This window comes from Artibeus jamaicensis, unplaced genomic scaffold (assembly GCF_021234435.1).
Source record: "Artibeus jamaicensis isolate MK-2021 breed Jamaican fruit bat unplaced genomic scaffold, CSHL_Jam_final scaffold_3272, whole genome shotgun sequence".
Taxonomy (NCBI): Eukaryota; Metazoa; Chordata; class Mammalia; order Chiroptera; family Phyllostomidae; genus Artibeus; species Artibeus jamaicensis.
In genome coordinates, this window is record NW_026522039.1 from 868,494 (window position 1) to 890,698 (window position 22,205).

Below are 22,205 nucleotides of genomic sequence, written 5' to 3' on the forward strand. Positions count from 1 at the left end.
CTATAGCCCCCCAAGTCCTTCCCTGAATCTTGACCATGCCTGTCTTCTCCTTCAGGGGCCAATGGTGACATTTGGGACTCTTCATTCAGATCTGGTCTTGACCTATGCTTCCCAATGTGTGTGTCTTTTCCTGGAATCTTACCTGTCATTGGCTAACCAGTCATCTGCCTGGGGCCAAGCAGGGTGAAGTGAAGGGGACAGAGGCAGCACCCCTGCCAGAAAGATAAGCTTTTTCTGCTTAGTGGCTTATGATCCCAAGGTCTTTTTCTCAGCTTTAGCCATGGGGGTTACAGCTTCCGAAACCAGGCAGGGTGGTTCCCAACATGTTACCATTATTGGTATAAATATTCCTTTTCAGGTGCAGTAGATATGGATGGAACCAATGATAGCACTCAAGGAAATTTCATCCTTTTAGGATTTTCTGACCATCCCTATCTGGAGAGGATCCTCTTTGTAGTCATTTTAATTGCATATCTCCTGACCATTGTGGGAAACACCACCATCATCCTGGTGTCCCGGCTGGACCTCCAGCTCCACAGCCCCATGTACTTCTTCCTCACCCACCTCTCGTTCCTGGACCTCAGCTTCACCAGCAGTTCAATCCCCCAGCTGCTCTATAACCTGAGTGGACATGACAAGACCATCAGCTACACAGGCTGTGCCATCCAGCTCTTTTTGTTTCTGGGTCTGGGTGGTGTGGAGTGCCTGCTCCTGGCTGTCATGGCCTATGACCGGTTTGTTGCAGTCTGCAACCCACTGCACTACCTGGTGATCATGAATCCTCACCTCTGCATGGGATTAGTGTTGGTAGCCTGGGGCGGTGGGGTGGCCAACTCCCTGGCCATGTCCCCAGTTACCCTGCATTTACCACGCTGTGGGCACCACACTGTGGACCACTACTTATGTGAGATGCCTGCCCTGATCCGGATGGCCTGTGTCAATACAACTGCCATTGAGGGCACTGTGTTTGTCCTGGCAGTGGTTATTGTGCTGTCACCCCTGGTGTTTATCCTGGTCTCCTATGGCTACATCATAAGGGCTGTGTTACATATTCAGTCATCATCAGGAAGGCAAAAGGCCTTCAACACCTGTGGTTCTCATCTCACAGTGGTCTCTCTGTTCTATGGGAACATCATCTACATGTACATGCAGCCAGGAAACAGCTCTTCCCAGAACCAGGGAAAATTCCTCACCCTCCTCTATAATATTGTCACACCACTTTTAAACCCTCTGATCTATACCCTCAGAAACAGAGAGGTGAAGGGGGCACTAAGGAGGCTGTTGCTAGGTGACAGAGAGGTACAAAAGAAGTAACAGCAAATAGAGGTGGGTATCTGCAGCCCAGCTGTCATCTCCTTCAGGGGCCAAAGGTGCCATTTGGGACTCTTCAGTCATATCTGGTCTTGACCTGTGATTTCCAATGTGTGTGTCTTTTCCTGGACTTCCATAAACTGTTTCTGTCCCAGCATTACATATTTTAATATGTAGCTGTATAACACATCATTCAAAAATCCCTGTAGCTGCACTATGAAATAGGTTCAAAGAACAACATGAGATAAGCAGTTATAAAGATGACTTCCCGCAGCTTCTACCAAAGTGCCAAGAAGAGAAACACTATTTGTAATCTGACTTTTTGCTTTTGTTATTTTTAAAAATAACCTATTTTTTTGGACCACAAGACACACCTAGGTTTTAGAGGAGGAAAATAGGGGAAAATTTTTTGAAGCAAAAAATGTGATAAAATATTTAATAGCATAAATAACACAATATTTCACCAATGTAAATGTAAATAGAACTCAATAGCAGCATTAACAACCATTATTTCTCTCAAACTGAGTGGAGGGTGGGCAGTGGGGAGTGTGTCTTATAGTCCAAAAAATATGCTAACAACTGTATTTTAGTCAAAATTACCACAATTTGTTAACTTTTCTTAGCAGAGAGCCATCAAATGTGTAAATTCAGCAAGTAGGGTGTTTTCTAGTTCCCAAATTCACATCCAAAGTCTTTCATGGAAACATGTTTCTTTTCTATCATTTGTTTCCAAACTTTGACATTTCCCCCAAAGTCTAGTGTAAGATAAACAAAGAAGTTAACCTATAAACCAAGAAGTTGGTTTGAATAAACCAAGAATAAACCATGAATAAACCAAGAAGTTAACCTATAAAGTGGTAAGTGGATCATTTAAGTCTTAGAACATGATTATCTCTCAGGCACATATTTATGTTATTAGTGAGAAGGCCCTAATGTTCATCAAGTTCCTGCTATGAGGCAGATGCTCTTATTTATCTAATTTCTCCATTTGTTGGAGGTCATCATAATTTTTTAATTTTTTTGTTTTATATTTTTAAAATATATTTTATTAATTATGCTGTTAGAGTTGCTCCTTTTTTCCCCTTCCTTGCCCCTCTCTGCCTGGAATCCTCATTCTCTCTAGGAACTCCTTCTTTAGTACATGTCCATGGGTTATGTATATAAGTTCTTTGGCTTCTACATGTCCTATACTGTTCTTTTTTTTAAATATATATTTTATTGATTATGCCATTACAATTGTCCCATTTCCCCCCTTCATTCCCCTCCACCCTGCACACCCCCTCTACCACCATTCCCCCCCTTTTGTTTATGTCCATGTGTCACAAGTTCTTTAGATTCTATATTTCCCATACTATTCTTGAACTCCTCTTGTCTATTTTCTACCTACCGTCTATGCTACTTATTTTCTGTACCTTCTCCCCCACTTCTCTTCTAGCCACTTCCCTGTTGCTAACCCTCCATGTGATCTCCATTTCTATGGTTCTGCTCCTGATCTAGCTGTCCTCTTAGATTGCTTTAGTTTTAGGTGTGGTTGTTAATAACCACGAGTTTGCTGTCCTTTCACTGTTCATATTTTTTATCTTCTTTTTCTTAGATAAGTCCCTTTAGCATTTCATATAATAAGGGCTTGGTGATGATGAACTCCTTGAACTTGACCTTAGCTGAGAAGCACTTTATCTGCCCTTCTATTCTAAATGAAAGTTTTGCTGGATAGAGCAATCTTGGTTGTAGGTCTTTGGATTTCATGACTCTGAATACCTCTTTCCAGCCCCTTCTTGCCTGTAAGGTCTCTTTTGAGAAATCAGCTGACAATCTGATGGGCACTCCTTTGCAGGTGATTGTCCCTTTATCTCCTGCTGCTTCTAGGATACTCTCCTTCATTTGAATCTTGGCTAATATAATTATGATGTGCCTTGGTATGTTCCTCTTTGGGTCCACCTTCTTTGGGACTCTCTGAGCTTCCTGGATTGCCTGGAAGTCTATTGCCTTTGCCAGATTGTGGAAGTTCTCCTTTATTATTTCTTCAAATAAGTTTTCCGCTTGTTGCTCTTCCTCTTCCCCTTCTGGTTCCCCTATAATTCAGATGTTGGAACATTTAAAGATGCCCTGAAGGTTCCTAAGCCTCTCCTCATTTTTTTTGAATTCTTGTTTCTTTATTCTTTTCTGTTTGGTCATTTCTTTCTTCCTTCTGGTCCACTCCCTTGATTGAGTCCCAGTTTCCTTTCCACCACTCTTGGTTTCCTGTGCATTTCCCTTCATTTCAATTAGTTTAGCCTTCATTTGTTCCTCTAATTTGTGACTAAAATCAACCAGTTCTGTGAGCATCCTGATCACCAGTGTTTTGAACTGTGCATCTGAAAGGTTGGCTATCTCTTGGTTGCTTAGAATTATTGGCTCTGGGGCTTTGAGCTGTTCTTGAGCCATAATGTTTTGGTCTGTTTGTGCCTGTTATGTATGAGAGGCGGAGCCTTAGGTGTTCACAGTGGTGGGGCAACCCACTTGCTGGGTCGTGAAGCTGTATGTGGGGGTGGGGTCAGAGAGGGAACAGTGGTGCTTGCTCTGCTCTCTCTCAGATTTCAGTTCCCTCTGCTGCTTCTCACAAACAAACCAGGCCCCTGCTGGTGCCATCTCCCAGGTGTGTGGGCCTGTGTACCCTCCAGGACCCTGTGGGTCTCTCCAACAAACTCTCTGTGAGCCGGGGAGCTTCTCCCAGCACCTCAACCACAAAAGTTTTTCCAACTGGTGCTTTCAGGCTCTGATTCCCATTGCTGGGGCCCTAGCTTGTGCAGTCTGTCTCACTGCTCGCTCTTTTGCTTGGTTTATCTGTACTCGAATGTGTGATGGCGGTTATCTAGCTGCCTTGCACCCTCACTGGGTCTGCCCCTTTCCACCCCACACCTGGGATCTGCTGACCACCACTTGAGCTCCTGGGTTGGTCTGGCCAATCTTTCCTGCCTGACCCTGCTCCACCACCACCCTCTGGGGTGCAGGTATGCGCATGCCCTTGGCCAGGCTGCCTGGGTCCTGTGTGTTTGGGCGAAAACCCTTCCCATTGCTATGGGGAGATGCAGGGCCTTTTGTGCAAAGTTGGGATTGCTGTCCAACTGGGTGGGGAGTAAGCTGAGTGGCTGTCGTAGAATTCCCCAGTTTTGCTTTTTGAGAAATTCCTCCTACTTAACCCTGCTGCTCCGTACGACCTAATTCTCCAGTCGACTGGTGACTATCAGGGTGAGCATCACTTCAGGGCTCTCAACTCTCCCAAGCCAGTGACCACAGACTTTGCAGGTGGTCACAGCCCTTGTATATTTGCCTCTTTGTCCTTATTCCCCTCTCTGCAACTTCAAGCAACTAGGTCTCTCCCGGTGCTGCTCAAACTCTGCTTGGCCAGGGAGGGAGGGAGCAGTTGACCTGGCTCTCTCCCAAGGACTCTGTGGCTGGCTCACCGCTCTTAAGGAGTCTATGCTGAGCCTGCAGCTACAGCCGAAGTCTCCACGCTGGTCCCTGGGACCTTATTGTCCTGCAGCAGTCTCCTTACCTTCTGGTTTTTCAGTGTCTGCTACAGTTTTTGGTCTCTTATTTTCATGTATTCTGAGGTACTTCTGGCTGTTCGCTCTGTTCCTCCATAGACCAGCCAGGTTTTTCTCCCATGTGTAGGGGGACGTGGAATCTTCCAAGTGCCCCTATAGTATTCTTACTCTTTGTCTATATAAAGTATATATATATATATATATATATATATATATATATAATATATTATATATAATATTCCTTATACATACTCCATTGCCATCTTCAAAGTGCCCATATAATATTCTTTATCTCTAAAGAATATTCTTTGCCTATATGAAGTATATATATAAAGAATATATTACGGTGGACTTCCGCCAAGATGGAGGCATAGGTGGATGTGCCATGCCTTCTCACACAACCAAGTTTAGAGACAACTAAATATTAGCAACAGAAAACACAGCCAGAACACGGAAAATTGAACTTTTCGGAAGTCCGTTAACAACAAATTCTTCAGCCTTACCGGTAAGGGGCGAAACCAGTGGCTGGTGAAGCGGGGTTGCACAGGAAAACTTGGTCAGACGGACTCAGGCGTGCGGAATCCAGGTGCAGGGTTGGACCTAGTGAGCGACCGAGCGAGCGACTGAGCGAGCGACCAGGCGAGCAACCGCGGAGGAGACAGCGGGGGAGCAGGGCTGCGTGTTGACTGTGGTCGCGCCTTTGTGTGTGGGCAGACAGGCGAGGGAGTAGGCGATTGGACCGGGACCCAGTGGGTCACCGCAGCAGCCAGCAGCGGCAGGGAGAGCGCCGCCATTTCCCTGCTCTGAGCCCACCTCCACATACAGCGTCATAACCCAGTGACTCTGAGTGGTCCTGCCCAGGTGAACCACCTAAGGCTATCTCCTCACCCAGTTGTGAGAAACAGTGGAGGGGGTTGCCATTTCCCCGCTCTGACCACGCCCCCACATACAGCGTCACAACCCAGCAACCTGGGAGTCCAAGGCACTGCTTCTCACACTTAAAGGGCACGAACAGACCAAAAATGGTGCAAGATCTCAAAGCCCCAGAACCTATAGATCTAACTGATGAAGAAATAGCAAAATTCTCAGACGCACAGTTTAAAACACTGGTCATCAGGATCCTCACAGAACTGGTTGATTATACCGACAAATTAGACAAATATATGAAGGCGAAACTAATTGAAATGAATGGAATTGCACAGGACACCAATAGCAATGAAAAGGAAACTGGGACTCAAATCAATGGAGTGGACCAGAAGAAAGCAAATAATGGCCAAACAGAAAAGAGTCAAGAAGCAAGAATTCAAAGAAATGAGGAGAGTCTTAGGAACCTCCAGGACATCTTTAAATGCTCCAACATCCGAATTATAGGGGTACCAGAAGGGGGAAAGGCACAGCCACCAGTGGAAAACTTATTCAAACAAATAATAAAGGAGAATTTCCCCAATCTGGCAAAGGAAATAGACTTCCAGGAAATCCAGGAAGCTCAGAAAGTCCCAAAGAAGTTGGACCCAAGAAGGAACACACCAAGGCACATCATAATTACATTAGCCAAAATTAAAATGAAGGAGAGAATCCTAGAAGCAGCAAGAGCTAAGGGGACAGTCACCTACAAAGGAGTCCCCATCAGACTGTCAGCGGATTTCTCAAAAGAGACCCTACAGGCAAGAAGGGGCTGGAAAGAGGTATTCCAAGTCATGAAAGCCAAAGACCTACAACCAAGATTGCTCTATCCAGCAAAACTTTCATTTAGAATGGAAGGACAGAAAAGGTGCTTCTCAGATAAGATCAAATTCAAGGAGTTCATCATCACCAAGTCCTTAGTGTATGAAATGCTAAAGGGACTTATCTAAGAAAAAGAAGATAAAAAAGATGAACAATGAAAGGACAGCAAACTCACAGTTATTAACCACATCTAAAACAAAAGCAAACTAAAAGGACAGCTAGATCAGGAGTGGAAACATAGAAATGAAGATCACATGGAGGGTTAGCAACAGGGGAGTGGGAGGAGGAGAAGGGGGGAGGAGGTACAGAAAATAAGTAGCATAGACAGTAGATAGAAAATAGATGGGGGGGCAAGAATAGCATGGGAAATATAGAATCTAAAGGACTTGAGACACATGGTCATAAGCTAAAGGGGGGGTAATGGTGGGTTGGGGGGGTAAGGTGGAGGGGAATGAAAGGGGGAGTAGAACTGTAACAGCATAATCAATAAAAAAATTTAAAAAAGAAAAAATATATAAAAGGTACTATACAGCAAGAGACTTATGAATGTAACACTATTGAAATTATTTACTAAGTACTAATTCTAGACCTACTCTTACTAAAAGCTCGAACAAAAAAAAAAGAATATATTACATATAATATTCCTTATATGTATAAAGAATATTGTAAGATAGGACAAAGGGAATATGAGAAGAATAAAAGAGGAGAAAATGGTTTTAAGTGGGAAGAGTGAGAAGAATTGATAAGAGTAGAGATAGAACCAAGGCAAAGAAAAGGAGAGAACAAAATTTTAAATGCATGTAAAACATGGAAGGGTGATGGCAAAAGTGGAGTAAGAAAAGGGAAGCGTATACTCTGAGGTTTGAAAAGTTGTAAAATTAAAAAGTTATTGGACCAATGGGAGTGTAATTGCAGAAAAACACATCAGGGTCAATAATAATGACAGCTGAATTAAATTTAATAAAGGTGGAAAAGATATAAGAATGTTTTACAAAAGAGGAAAGTGAATATGAGATGTCTACAGCAAAGAAAAATGATAATGAGAGGATGTGGGAGGCAAACTAATTAAAGTAATGAGTAAAGCCCAGGCTAAGAGAGAGAAAAAATTAAAATAAATACCTCACTCGACTAACTGATCAGGGGCAAGGGGTAGGAAAAGTGGAGTAAGACCGTGGGAAAGTATCCCATGGGATTTAAAGTACAATAGTGAACAAATAGGAATTCCATCAGAGAAGTACAGCAATAACTATGGTATTTCATACAACTAGCCACAATTTATAATGGTGGAAAGGAACTAAGACTACTACAAGAGGGGAAAAGAATGTGAGCTGACTTAAAGAAGAGCACTTATGCATGGTTGGATGGTGGTGAAATAGCAAGAGTAAAGAATAGGAACATGGCATAGTGTGAGAGAAAATAAAGTTTACAACAACAGTAAGAAAGGTCAGGAAGATGGGAAAATGAAGTAAGTCCAGGGAAGGGTGCTGTGAGGGATTTGGAATAACAATAATATGAAGAAGTATATAATCTGAATAAAAATAATAAAAAATAGTTTTCTGGCCAAGATGAAGGCATACGTGGAAACATTGTGCCTCTTTGTACAGCCAAAATTAAGGACAACAAAGATTTAGAAACAAAAACACAACCAGAACAGACAGAAAATTGAACTGTATGGAAGTCCGACAACCATTCAACCAGACCAGTATGAGGGGCAAAGTCAGTGGCCAGCAGAGAGGGGTTGTGGCAGGAAAAGGCAGTGGCAGCCAGACCTGGGAGCACAGGCAGTGCGGGGCTAACCACAGTCACACATTCACACGCAGATAAACTAGGCAAAAATGGGCAGCAAGACAGACCGTGAAAACCCAGGACCCCAGCGATGGGAAATAAAGCCAAAAAGCACCAATTGAAAAGGTGGTGACTTGTGAGAAGCAGCAAAGGGGACTGAAATCTGAGAGAGAGCATAGTAAGCACCATTGTTCCCTCTCTGACCCCACCCCCACATACAGCTTCACAACCCAGCAACTGGGTTGCCCTGCCCTGGTGAACACCTAAAGTTCTGCCCCTCATATGTAACAGGCTCCACCTGACCAAAACATTATGGCTCAAACAGAAGAACAAATCAAAGCCCAAGAGCCAATACTTTTAAGTGACTAAGAGATAGCCGACCTACCAGATGCACAGTTCAAAACACTGGTGATCAGAATGCTCACAGAACTGGTTGATTTTAGTTGAAAATTAGATTAAAAAATGAAGGCTACACCAAGTGAAATGAAGAAAAATGCACAGGAAACCAATAGTGATGGAAAAGAAACTGGGACTCAAATTAATGGAGTGGACCAGAAGGAAGAAAGAAATGACCAAACAGAAAAGAATAAGGAAACAAGAATTCAAAAAAATGAGGAGAGGCTTAGGAACACCCAGGACATCTTTAAATGTACCAACATCTGAATTATAGGGGTACCAGAAGGGGAAGAGGAAGAGCAACAAGTGGAAAACTTATTTGAAGAAATAATAAAGGAGAACTTCCACAATCTGGCAAAGGAAATAGACTTTCAGGAAATCCAGGAAGCTCAGAGAGTCCCAAAGAACTTGGACCCAAGAAGAAACACACCAAGGCACATCATAATTACATTAGCCAAGCTTCAAATGAAGGAGAGAATCCTAGAAGCAGCAAGAGCTAAGGGGACAGTCACCTACAAAGTGGTTCCCATTAGACTGTCAGCTGATTTCTCAAAAGAGACCTTACAGGCAAGAAGGGGCTGGAAAGAGGTATTCCAAGTCATGAAATCCAAAGGCCTACATCCAAGATTGCTCTATCCAGCAAAGCTTTCATTTAGAATGGAAGGACAGATAAAATGCTTCTCAGATAAGATAAAGTTCAAGGAGTTCATCATCACCAAGCCCTTGCTATATGAAATGTTAGAGGGACTTATCTAAGAAAAAGAAGATGAAAATATGAACAGTGAAAGGACAACAAACTCACAGTTACTAACAACCACACCTAAAACAAAAGCAAACTAATCGGACAGCTAAAACAGGAGCAGAGACACAGAAATGGAGATCACATGGAAGGTTAGCAACAGGGGAGTGGGAGGAGGAAAGCAGGGGAACAGTTACAGAATATAAGTAGCATAGACTGTGGGGAGAAAATAGGGGGAGGGCAAGAGTAGTATGGGAAATATACAAGCTAAAGAACTTAGACAGATGGACATGAACTACAGGAGGGAATGTGGGTGGGAGGGGTGTTCAGGGTGGAGGGGAACGAAGGGGGGAATGGGACAACTGTAATGGCACAATTAATAAAATATATTAAAATAATTAAAAATAAATGATCAAGGGTAGTTGTTGGAATATGTTTGAGGTGAAATAGGAAATATTAAAAATACTATATGAGAGCCCTGGCTGGCATAGCTCAGTGGATTGAGCGTGGGCCTGTGAACCAGAGTATCGCGGTTCGATTCCCAGTCAGGGCACATGCCTGGGTTGCAGGCCAGTTCCCAGCAGGGGACACATAAGAGGCAACCATACATTGATATTTCTCTCCCACTCTTTCTCCTTCCCTTCCCCTCTCTCGAAAAATAAATAAATAAAATATTTAAAAAATACTACATTAAAGGAAGAAAAAAAGGAAATAAAAAATATAAGTTCTGATGAAGACCAAGGTGCAATTCATCTAAGCTTTTGGTGTTCACCTTCTGACTTCTTTCTGAATCCGTCTCTGGTTTTCTATCAGCTCAGGGTCACAGGGTGGATCATCTAACTTCTGGCAACAGCATCTGTACCTCCTTCCCCTGCCTACAAAGGGAGCTTCTGTTGCAATTGAGAGGGTAAGGTCTCTGTGTCTCCCCTGGGAGGCACTGTTCAGTCTTCTGGGAAAATTATGGGTACACCCCCCCTACATCTCCCATCTTAGTCTGTCCCAGTTTATTTCAAATAATGTATAGTTTCTGCTTAAATAGCTGTTCGTTTCACAGGGGTGGGGGGCAGTCTGTGTAAAAGTGTTAGCTCTCTCCTTCTTGGTGAAGTCTGTAGCTGTGTGTGAGAGCCAAGGCTGGATCCCACTTGTTGCACCTTTTTTTTTTACTTTTATTTAACTATTTTTCAAGTACAGTTTTCTGTCTATTTTTCCCATCCCAGCCCATCACACCTCATGCTCCCCACCTCCCTCTCATTTCCACCCCCCTTAGTTATTGTCCCTGTGTCCTTTATACTTGTTCCTCTATATCCCTTCCCTTTCTCCCCTTAAATTCCCTCCCCTCGCCGCTCTGGCCGCTGTCTCCCTGTTTTCTATTTCAGTGTCTTTGTTTTTATTTTGCTTGCTTGTTTGTTTTGTTGTTTAGCTTCCTGTTAAAGGTGAGAACATATGATATTTGTCTTTCACCTCCTGGATTATTTCACTCACCATAATGCTTTCCAGTTCTATCCATGCTGTTGCAAAGGGTAGGAGCTCCTTCCTTTCTCTCTGCTGCATAGAATTCCATTGTGTATATGTACCATACTTTTTTTTTAGGATTATTTTTTTTAATTTTTTTATTGATTCTGCTGTTACAGTTGTTCTATTCCCCCTTCATTCCCCTCCACCCTACCCCCCCATCCCCACCATTACCCCCCCCTTTAGTTTATGACCATGTGTCTCAAGTCCTTTAGATTCTATATTTCCCATGCTATTCTTGCCCCCCCCCATCTATTTTCTATCTACTGTCTATGCTACTTATTTTCTGTACCTTCTCCCCCCTTCTCCTCCTCCCACTCCCCTGTTGCTAACCCTCCTTGAGATCTTCATTTCTATGTTTCCACTCCTGATCTAGCTGTCCTTTTAGGTTGCTTTTGTTTTAGGTGTGGTTGTTAATAATGTGAGTTTGTTGTCCTTTCACTGTTCATGTTTCTTTAACTTCTTTTTCTTAGATAAGTCCCTTTAACATTTCATATAATAAGGGCTTGGTGATGATGAACTCCTTGAATTTGATCTTATCTGAGAAGCACCTTTTCTGTCCTTCCATTCTAAATGAAAGTTTTGCTGGATAGAGCAATCTTGGTTGTAGGTCTTTGGCTTTCATGACTTGGAATACCTCTTTCCAGCCCCTTCTTGCCTGTAGGGTCTCTTTTGAGAAATCCGCTGACAGTCTGATGGGGACTCCTTTGTAGGTGACTGTCCCCTTAGCTCTTGCTGCTTCTAGGATTCTCTCCTTCATTTTAATTTTGGCTAATGTAATTATGATGTGCCTTGGTGTGTTCCTTCTTGGGTCCAACTTCTTTGGGACTCTCTGAGCTTCCTGGATTTCCTGGAAGTCTATTTCCTTTGCCAGATTGGGGAAATTCTCCTTTATTATTTGTTCAAAGAAGTTTTCCACTGGTGGCTGTGCCTTTCCCCCTTCTGGTACCCCTATAATTCAGATGTTGGAGTGTTTACAGATGTCCTGGAGGTTCCTAAGACTCTCCTCATTTCTTTGAATTCTTGCTTCTTGACTCTTTTCTGTTTGGCCATTATTTGCTTTCTTCTGGTCCACTCCATTGATTTGAGTCCCAGTTTCCTTTTCATTGCTATTGGTGTCCTGTGCAATTCCATTCATTTCAATTAGTTTCGCCTTCATATATTTGTCTAATTTGTCGGTATAATCAACCAGTTCTGTGAGGATCCTGATGACCAGTGTTTTAAACTGTGCGTCTGAGAATTTTGCTATTTCTTCATCGCTTAGATCTATAGGTTCTGGGGCTTTGAGATCTTGCACCATTTTTGGTCTGTTCTGGCCCTTTAAGTGTGAGAAGCGGTGCCTTGGACTCCCAGGTTGCTGGGTTGTGACGCTGTATGTGGGGGCGTGGTCAGAGCGGGGAAATGGCGACCCCCTCTGCTGTTTCTCACAGCCGGGTGAGGATTAGCATCTTACGTGGTTCACCTGGGCCGGGCCACTCAGAGTCGCTGGGTTGTGATGCTGTATGTGGAGGTGGGGTCAGAGCGGGGAAATGGCGGCGCCCTCCACTGCCGCTTGCCGCGGGGACCCGCCAGCCCCAGTCCAACTGCCCACTCCCTCGCCTGTCTGCCCACACACAAATGCGTGACCACAGTCAACACGCAGCACCGCTCCCCGCTGTCTCCCCCGCGGTCGCTCGCCTGGTGGCTCGCTGGGTCGCTCACTAGGTCCAACCCTGCGCCTGGATTCCGCGCCTGAGTCCGGCTGACCGAGACCTCCTGTGCAATCCACTTCACCAGCCGCTGGTTTCGCCCCTTACCAGTCAGGCTGAAGAATTTGTTGTTAACGGACTTCTGAAAAGTTCAATTTTCCGTGTTCTGGCTGTGTTTTCTGTTGCTAATATTTAGTTATCTATAAACTTGGTTGTGTGAGAGGGCATGGCATATCCACCTATGCCTCCATCTTGGCGGAAGTCCTGTACCATACTTTTTTGATCCATTCATTTTCTGATGGGCAACTAAGTTGCTTCCAACTCTTGGCTATTGTAAATTGTGCTGCTATGAACATTGTGGTGCATAGGCTCTTTGAGCAACAAACAACAAATGTTGGAGAGTTTGTGGGGAAAAGGGGACCCTAGTTCACTGTTGGTGCAGTGGAAAATGTTGCAGTACAACCATTATGGAAAACAGTATGGAATTTTCTCAGAAAGCACCTTTTCTTAACTTCCTGTTTTGATGGTCTCAGTGAAATAGGGCCCTAGGACACAGCATACTTTGTCTCCCTGTGGGAAGTTCAAATTTGGCCCCTTTAGGCATTAGTCTTGCTGTTTTACTTTTATGGCAAAGCCTCCTGCAAGTTGTTATGCCTGCCCAGCCAGTTTCGCAGATCTTCCCTGCTCTGACTTGGGAGTTTGGGCTCAATTTTCCTTTCCCAGAGGCTCTGCCAAGGAAGGTGGCTCAGTCTGGCCCCACTTAATCTCAGATGCCATGCACATTTCCCAGCCCACTGCTCTCACAGCATTCTGCAGCTCCTACTCTCCACTCTGTGCTGCTGGGTTAGGCTGGGGCCTAGAAACCACCTCACTTTGCACCCATTCAATCAAACTGCCCACATGTACTGGATGGGAGCAGATAATGCCCAAAGTCCTCCCTTCTTGTTGGCTGGGCAGCTGTGTGTATGCAGGATCCCTGCCCAGCATGCCTCAGCTCCCCTTTTGAAAAAACTTGCCATGGGTGCTACCACTGCAGTTCCAAGCCACTACTCAGCTTTCCAGACACTCCAACTCTCTGACAAAGTCAAGAGTCTATCTCAGTCACAGCCAGTTGCAGCCCACCTATTCTCTCAGCTCCAGGGGCCACCAGGATTCATCCCACTCTCTGGCACTGTCCTACCCAGCAACTGCCTCCCCAGCTAGGGCATGCCACCAGCTGTGTGCATGTGTGCAGCCTGTATCTCCCAGGTGACTCTATGCATTCAAGTCACCCCCGGCATGGGCTTGTGGATTTTCTGCCCTGGGAGGGGAGGGAGCTGCTCTGCTGCTATCCCTGACTGGGCTCTCCTTGGATGTTGTCCCCAGGGCAACCAGCCATGGTTTCTGGTGCCGGGGACTTTCCCCACCCACCTATAAAACCTCCTTACTACCCACCTTGTAGCACTCTCTGCAAGCTTCAGCTTCCAAACTTCATATCAGCTGGGATTCTGTTGACTGTTCACTTTGTTTTTTTGGAGATCAGCTAAGTTGGGTGCACCAGCAAGTAGGCTCAGCTCCCATCTACTTCCCAGCCGTCTTGTGATCTCAATTTTTTTTAATGTTGGAATTGATAAATACACATTGTGGTAGAAATTTATAAAATAAAATTCCATAACCCCATGAATAATGCATTATTGCATTTGTCCTCAGATGTCTACATTAAAATAGTTGTGACATATGCAGGCTTAGTAATAAAAGGCACAATATATAATTTATTAAAATATTACAGTATTTCAAGCAATAGTGAGTAATCTTTCTGGTTTTACACATTTTAGCCTAAACAGAGACCATGCATTTTTCCTCTCTGTCATTGTTAGTGCAGGAAATGAAACAAAAAGTTGTTTAGTAAAGGAATTTGTGCTAGGCATCTAGAAATGACCTGCACTGCACAACCTCTGCTTCAACATAAGGAAGAATTAACCCACACGGGAATATTATGGTGCTGGAAGCTTGATGTAGAGAAAGTTGTTGCTCCCACTTTAAAATGTTTATTCATGGTAACAAGTGTCAAAGGAAGATAGAAGTGATCTACGATTTCCTTACTCATCATCTCAAATCACTGGAGCAAATATCAGTCTGGCCAAGCAGTGAACATTTATAGTGGACCAAGAAAGAAAGCAAGCCTGGGGAAACTTTTTTGTTATATTCCAACAAGAAGAATATTGAAATGAAGCTTGAGTAAGAAAACATACATAGTGTCCACTGAACAAGGGGAGGGACTAATACTGACTTCATGTTTACTGCTGCAGCAATAGGAGGAAACACAGGGTCTGATTTCTATCTGGATATTATATTTATTTTTCAAAAGTATCAATGATAAATAAAAATTGTATGATAACCTAGATGCCAGGTTTCTAAATGTATTATATTATTGCTACTGGTCTGTATATTTGAAATATTTTACGATATATTATACATTTGGTCATTTTGTTAAAATATTCTAAATTTGAAACATACTTCAATCTACTTGTAAGGTTGATAAGATGGTATAAAACTGAGGCCAGTTCTCTAGTTGGATCTTTAGAAGTCTTTAAGATTATTCAAAATAAATCTCTCTTTATAAATACACAATGACCCATTTTAAAGAGATGATGAAATTCATTCTGTCAGCATATTTTAGGAGAAAGATTTTTAATCATATTCTTTTTAATAATGAATGATATATTGCATATTACAATATTACCTATGCTGTACCTTACATCCTTACAGTTGCTATTTCTATTTCATAGCTACCAATCTGCCCACTCAATCCTCTCAACCCCCTTCACCCAGATCCTGAAACACACTCCCATCAGGGAACTTTCAGTCTATTCGGTCTGTTTTCCATACAGGATATGATAAATCTTCTCTATGATAATGAATGATGTATTATTACAATGGATGATACACTAATTACATTTTGAAGTGAAAATTTGTACTTTTATTCAAGGCTGATAAACCAGCCTACTTCTTTTTATTTATGAGTTCAAGTTAATCCATTTTGGCTTCATACCCTTACATTCAGACAGCAGAAAAAAAGTGTTTTACTCTTAAAAGCTTAAAATATAATTGATAACTATTGTACACCATACACAAGCTGGCGACAGACAACTAACTGCTTTGGTGTACTGTTCAGAGAGAGGACACTTGATTGCTGTGAGGCTTCTTTCTCTGCCAGGTGTTGCCATGGCAACCACACCTTTATCTCCTTTAAGTTTGCTAATAAAGGATCTTTACTGAACTGAGAGAATTCGTCTTAATTCCTTTAATAGATTAGGGTCCAATTAACCACAGTTTCTAAAGAAAAAGATACAGTTTTAACTCATGCTAATTGGGAGGCTATTTAACAAGTCTCTGTGGGTGTGTAATTTGGCTAAACTCATTAAAAGTTTTTGCAAGCATCTCAAAAGCCTTATGCAATGAGCCCCTGAACAATGATCTTCCAATTAAGGTCTTTCTCTTCCATGCTTGGAGCCTATAGTTAGTGCTTTGTTGTTTTTGTTAGTGAAAATCCTAACCCCACAGATGTAAAAGGAAAAAAGTGAATCAAAGATTCTTAGAAATTCTCTAGACATCCATGCAGTTGAAAATATCCCAAAACTTGTATTTACCAATTTTATTAAAACTATATTGAGTAAGAGAAAAGTCCACATCTCTCTCAATCCACTTATAACATATATAAGTATACACATGTAAGGAATTGTATAATAGTTCCAACAAACCCAAGAGTGATTAGGAGGAATTATTTTACTAACTTACCAATCTAGAAGGTTGAGATATGTTATTTCTAGTCTCCCTTTGCTTGTTAATGATTTAATATGTGAGCATTTAAAGAAATTAAACAGCCCTGGCTGGTGTAGCTCAGTGGATTGAATGTGGGCCTATAAACCAAAGGGTCACTGATTCAATTCCCAGTCAGGAGATATGACTGGGTTTGGGGCCAGGGCCCCAGGGGTGGTTATGTGAAAGGCAACCACACATTGATGTTTCTCTCTCTCTCTTTCTCCTTCCCTCCCTCTCTCTCTAAAAATAAATAAATAAAATACTGAAAAAAAGAAATTAAACAAAACCCCTTAAACATTTTTTCCCAATAATTTTATTCAGTTGTCCCACATTTATACAAAAAGAAAGAGCAGGGAAAGGAAGACAATCACATCATTTTACTTCTGAGGTCCTTTCATCTCTTTTATATCATTTCAGTAACCATTGCTTATTTTCTTAATTATAGTTGACTACACTATTATATTAATTTCAGAAGTGCCACGTAACAATTTCACATTTATATCCTTTACAGTGTGATCACCACTATAAGTCTTATACCCATACAAGGTTATTACAATATTGTCTATTATTTTATAACTGAAAGTTTGCACCTCTTATTTTTCTTTACATTTTTTACCCATCCTCACATACCCCTCCACTCTGGAAATTATCAATTTGTTCTAGTGCTGTTTTTATTTTGTTTTATTTGTTCATTTATTTTTTAATAGACACACATACAAGTAAAATTATGTGGTATTTATCTTTGCCTTATGTTTTAAAAAGATTTTAATTTATTGATCTTTTTAAATTTTTAATATATTTTATTAATAATGCTATTACAGTTGTCCCATTTTTTCAACCCTTTATTCCCCTCTGCCCTGCACACTCCTGCCATACATATCCCCATACCCTTAGTTCATGTCCATGGGTCATACATATAAATTCTTTGGCTTCTATACTTCCTACACTATTCTAAACCTCTCCATCTATTTTCTACCTACCATTTATGCTTTTTATTCCCTGTACCTTTCCCCCACTCCACCACTCTTTCCACTGATAACCCTCTATGTGATCTCCACTTTTGTGAATCTATTCCTGTTCTAGTTGTTTGCTTAGTTTGCTTTTATTTTTGTTTTTTAGGTTCAGTTGTTGATAGTTGTGTTTGTTATTTTACTATTCGTATTTTTCATCTTCTTCTTTTTCTTAGATAAGTCCTTTTAACATTTCATATAATATTGGCTTGGTGATGATGAACTCCTTTACCTTGACCTTTTCTGGGAAGCATTTTATTTGTCCTTCTATTCTAAAGATAGCGTTGCTGGAGAGAGTAAAGGTTGGAGAGAGTAATCTTGGATGTAGGTCCTTGCCTTTCATGACTTTGAATACCATATTTTTACGACTATAAGACACACTGGATCATCAGACACACCTAGGTTTTAGAGGGAGAAAATATACAAAAAAATTTTTTGAAGCAAAAAATGTGGTAAAATATTTAATAACCTGTGACCCCACTCCACTGCAGTGCCCCCACAACAGCAAGCCAGGTAAACTACATTTGGGCTATAATACACACTCCATTTCCCCCCAAATTTGGAGGGGAGTGTGTCCTGAAGTCCAAAAATATGGTACTTCTTTCCAGCCTACAAGGTTTCTTTTGAGAAATTAGCTGATAATTTTAATGGGAACTTCTCTGTAGGTAACTGTCTCCTTTCCTCTTGCTGCTTCTAAGATTCTCTCCTTATTTTTAATCTTGGATAATGTAATGATGATGTGCCTTGGTGTGTGCTTCCTTGGGTCTAACTTCTTTGGGACTCTCTGAGCCTCCTGGACTTCCTGGGAGTCTATTTCCTTTACCAGGTTGGGGAAGTTCTCCATTATCTGTTCAAATAATTTTTCAGCTTCTTGCTTTTGTCCTTCTCCTTCTGGCACCCTTATGATTTGGATGTTGGAATGGTTAAAGTTGTCCTGAAGGGTTCTAAGCCTCTCCTCATTTAAAAAAATTATTGTTTCTTCATTCTGTTCTGGTTGAAGGTTTATTTCTTCTTTCTCCAAACTGTTGACTTAAGTCCTGGTTTCCTTCCCATCACTGTTGGTTCCCTGTACATTTTCCTTTATTTCACTTTTCATAACCTTCACTTTTTTCCCTCTATTTGACGACCACACTCAACCATTTTTGTGAGTATCCAAATCACCAGTGTTTTGAACTCTGCATCTCACAGGCTAGCTAGCTAGCTCTTCCTAACTTAGTTGTATTTTTTCTGGAGCTTTAAAAAAATATGTATCTTATTGATTATGCTGTTACAGTTGTCCCATTTTCCCCCCTTCACTCCCCTCTGCCCTGCACACTCCCTTCCACCCACATTCCCCCACTTTAGTTGATGTCCATGGGTTGTACATATAAGTTCTTTGGCTTCTACATTTCCTATACTATTCTGAACCTCACCCTGTCTATTTTCTACCTACCATTTATGCTACTTATTTTCTGTACCTTTTTCCCCTCTCTCCTCCTCCCACTCCCTTGTTGATAACCCTCCATTTGTGTGGTTCAGTTCCTGTTCTAGTTGTTTGCTTAGTTTGCTTTTGTTTTTGTTTTAGGTGTAGTTGTTAATAACTGTGAGTTTGCTGTCATTTTACTGTTCATATTTTTCATCTTCTTTTTCTTAGATAAGTTCCTTTAACATTTCATATAATAAGGGTTTGGTGATGATGAACTCCTTTACCTTGACCTTATCTGGGAAGCACTTTATCTGCCCTGTCATTCTAAATGAGAGCTTTGCTGGATAGGGAAATCTTGGATATAGGTCCTTGCCTTTCATGACTTTGAATACTTCTTTCCAGCCCCTTCTTGCCTGTAAGGTCTCTTTTGAGAAATCAGCTGACAGTTTGATGGGAACTCCTTTGTAGGTAACTGTCTCCTTTTCTCTTGCTGCTTCTAAGATTCTCTCCTTATCTTGAATCTTGGGTAATGTAATAATAATGTGCCTTGGTATGTGCTTCCTTGGATCCAACTTCTTTGCAACTCTGAGCTTCCTGGATTTCCTTGAAGTCTATTTCCTTTGCCAGAATGGGGAAGTACTCCTTTAGTACTTGTTCAAATAAGGTTTCCACTCGTGACTGTTCCTCTTCCCCTTCTGGTACCCCTATAATTCGGATGTCGGAGAGTTTAAAGATATCCTGGGGGTTCCTAAGCCTCTCCTCCTCATTCATTTTTGAATTACTGTTTCTTCATATTTTTTATTTTTATTTATTTTTTGAAAATTAAAAAAATTATTTAGTTATTTTTCAAGTACAGTTTTTTGTCTATTTCTCCCATCTCAGCCTCCCCCTGCCCCATGCTCCCCACCTCCCTCCCATTTCCACCGCCCTTAGTTCTCGTCCCTGTGTCCTTGCTATTTGTTCTTCCAAATCCGTCCTCTTTTTTTCTACTTAAATTCCCTTCCCTCTCCCCTCTGGGCACTGTCCCCTTGTTCTCTATTTCAGTGTCTTTGTTTTTATTCTGCTTGCTTGTTTGTTTTGTTGTTTAGCTTTCCTGTTAAAGGTGAGATCATATGGTATTTGTCTTTCAACACCTGGCCTATTTCACTCAGCATAATGCTTTCCAGTTCCATCCATGTTGTTGCAAAGGGTAGTAGCTCCTTCTTTCTCTCTGCTGCGTAGAATTCCATTGTGTATATGTACCACAATTTCTTGATCCATTCATTTACTGACAGGAACCTAGGTTGCTTCCAACTCTTGGCTATTGTAAATTGTGCTGCTATGAACATTGTGATGCATATGTTCTTTGAAATTGATGTTTTAGAATTCTTGGGATATAATCCTAGCAGTGGAATTGTTGGGTCAAAAGGCAGGGTGATTTTTATTTTTCTGAGAAAATTCCATAGTGTTTTCCACAATGGTTGTACCAGTCTGCAATCCCACCAACAGTGAACTAAGGACCCCCTTTCCCCACAACCTCTGCAACATTTGTTGTTTGTTGCTTTGTTTATGATAGCCATCCTGACTGGTGTAAAGTGGTATCTCATTGTGGTTTTAATTTGCATCTCTCTGATAGCTAACAATATTGAGCTTCTCTTCATGTGTCTCTGGATGTTCTGTATGTCCTCCTTGGAGAAGTGTCTGTTCAAGTCCTCTTCCCATTTTTTAATTGGGTTGGGTGTCTTCTTAAAGTGGAGTCTTGTAAGTTCTTTGTATATTTTGGAGATTAAACCTTTGTCTGAGGTATCATTGGCAAATATGTTTTCCCATACAGTTGGTTGTCTTGCTAATTTAATACTGTTTTCTTTAGCCATGCAGAAGCTTTTTATTTTGATGAGATCCCATTTGTTTATTCTTTCCTTTATATTCCTTGCTCTAGGGGCAGATCAGTAAAAAAGTTGCTGTGTGAAATATCTGAGATTTTCTTGCCAATGTTCTCCTCTAGGACTTTAATGGTGTCATGGCTTACATTTAAGTCTTTTATCCACCTTGAATTTATTTTGGTGTATGGTGTAAGTCTGTGCTCAAGTTTCATTTTTTTGCACATAGCCGTCCAGTTCTCCCAACACCATTTGTTGAAGAGGCTATCTTTACTCCATTTTATGTTACTACCCCCTTTGTCGAATATTAATTGAGTATAGAGAGTTGGGTTGACTTCTGGGCTCTCTGTTCTGTTCCATTGGTCTATGTGCCTGTTTTTATGCCAGTACCAGGCTGTTTTGATTACAGTGGCCTTGTAATACAGTTTGGTATCAGGTATTGTGATCCCTCCTACTTTGTTCTTCTTTCTCAAAAGATCAGCTGCTATTTGGGGTTGTTTATGATCCCATATAAATCTTCGAAGTGTTTGTTCTATGTCTGTGAAATATGCCATTGGTACTTTAATAGGTATTGCATTGAATCTGTAAATTGCTTTGGGCAGTATGGACATTTTGATGATGTTAATTCTTCCAATCCATGAACAAGGTATATGTTTCCATTTGTTTGTGTCTTCCTTGATTTCTTTCTTCAGGGCTGTGTAGTTTTCTGCATACAGGTCTTTTACCTCCTTAGTTAGGTTTATTCCCAGATGTTTTATTTTTGCTTTTGCTATATTGAATGGGATTTTTTCCTTGATTCCTGCTTCTGCTGATTTATTATTGGTATACAAAAATGCCTTTGATTTCTGGCTATTGACTTTGTAACCAGCTGTTTTGCCAAATTCATTAATTAGTTCGAGCAGTTTTTGGGTAGAGTCTATAGGATTTTCCATGTACACTATCATGTCATCTGCAAACAGTGACAGTTTTGTTCCTCCTTTCCTATTTGGATGCCTTTTATTTCCTTTTCTTGCCTGATCGCTGTGGCGAAAACTTCCAATACTATATTGAATAGAAGTGGTGAAAGTGGACATCCTTGTCTTGTTCCTGATCTTAGTGGAAAAGCTTTTAGTTTTTGCCCATTGAGTATGATGTTGGCTGTAGGTCTCTCATACATGGCCTTTATTATATTGAGGAATGCTCCCTCTATTCCCACTTTGCTGAGTGTTTTTATCATAAATGGGTGTTGTACCTTATCAAAAGCTATTTTCACGTCTATTGATATGATCATGTGGTTTTGTCTTTGCTTTTGTTTATGTGATGTATTACATTTAATGATTTGGGAATATTGAACCATCCTTACATCCTTGGGATGAATCCCACTTGGTCATGGTGTATGATCTTATTGATATATTGTTGGATGCGATTTGCCAATATTTTGTTGAGGATTTTAGCATCTATGTTCATC

The 22,205-nt window shown here is 41.4% G+C and overlaps 1 protein-coding gene across 1 annotated transcript; it reads left to right on the forward strand.

The window, feature by feature from the left end:
* Positions 1-369: 369 nt before the first annotated feature.
* On the forward strand, positions 370-1,314 carry LOC119064229 (olfactory receptor 2W3). Its single transcript, XM_037165797.2, has one exon. It carries the CDS (start codon positions 370-372, stop codon positions 1,312-1,314), a length of 945 nt encoding a protein of 314 aa, XP_037021692.1.
* The last annotated feature ends 20,891 nt before the right edge of the window (positions 1,315-22,205 follow it).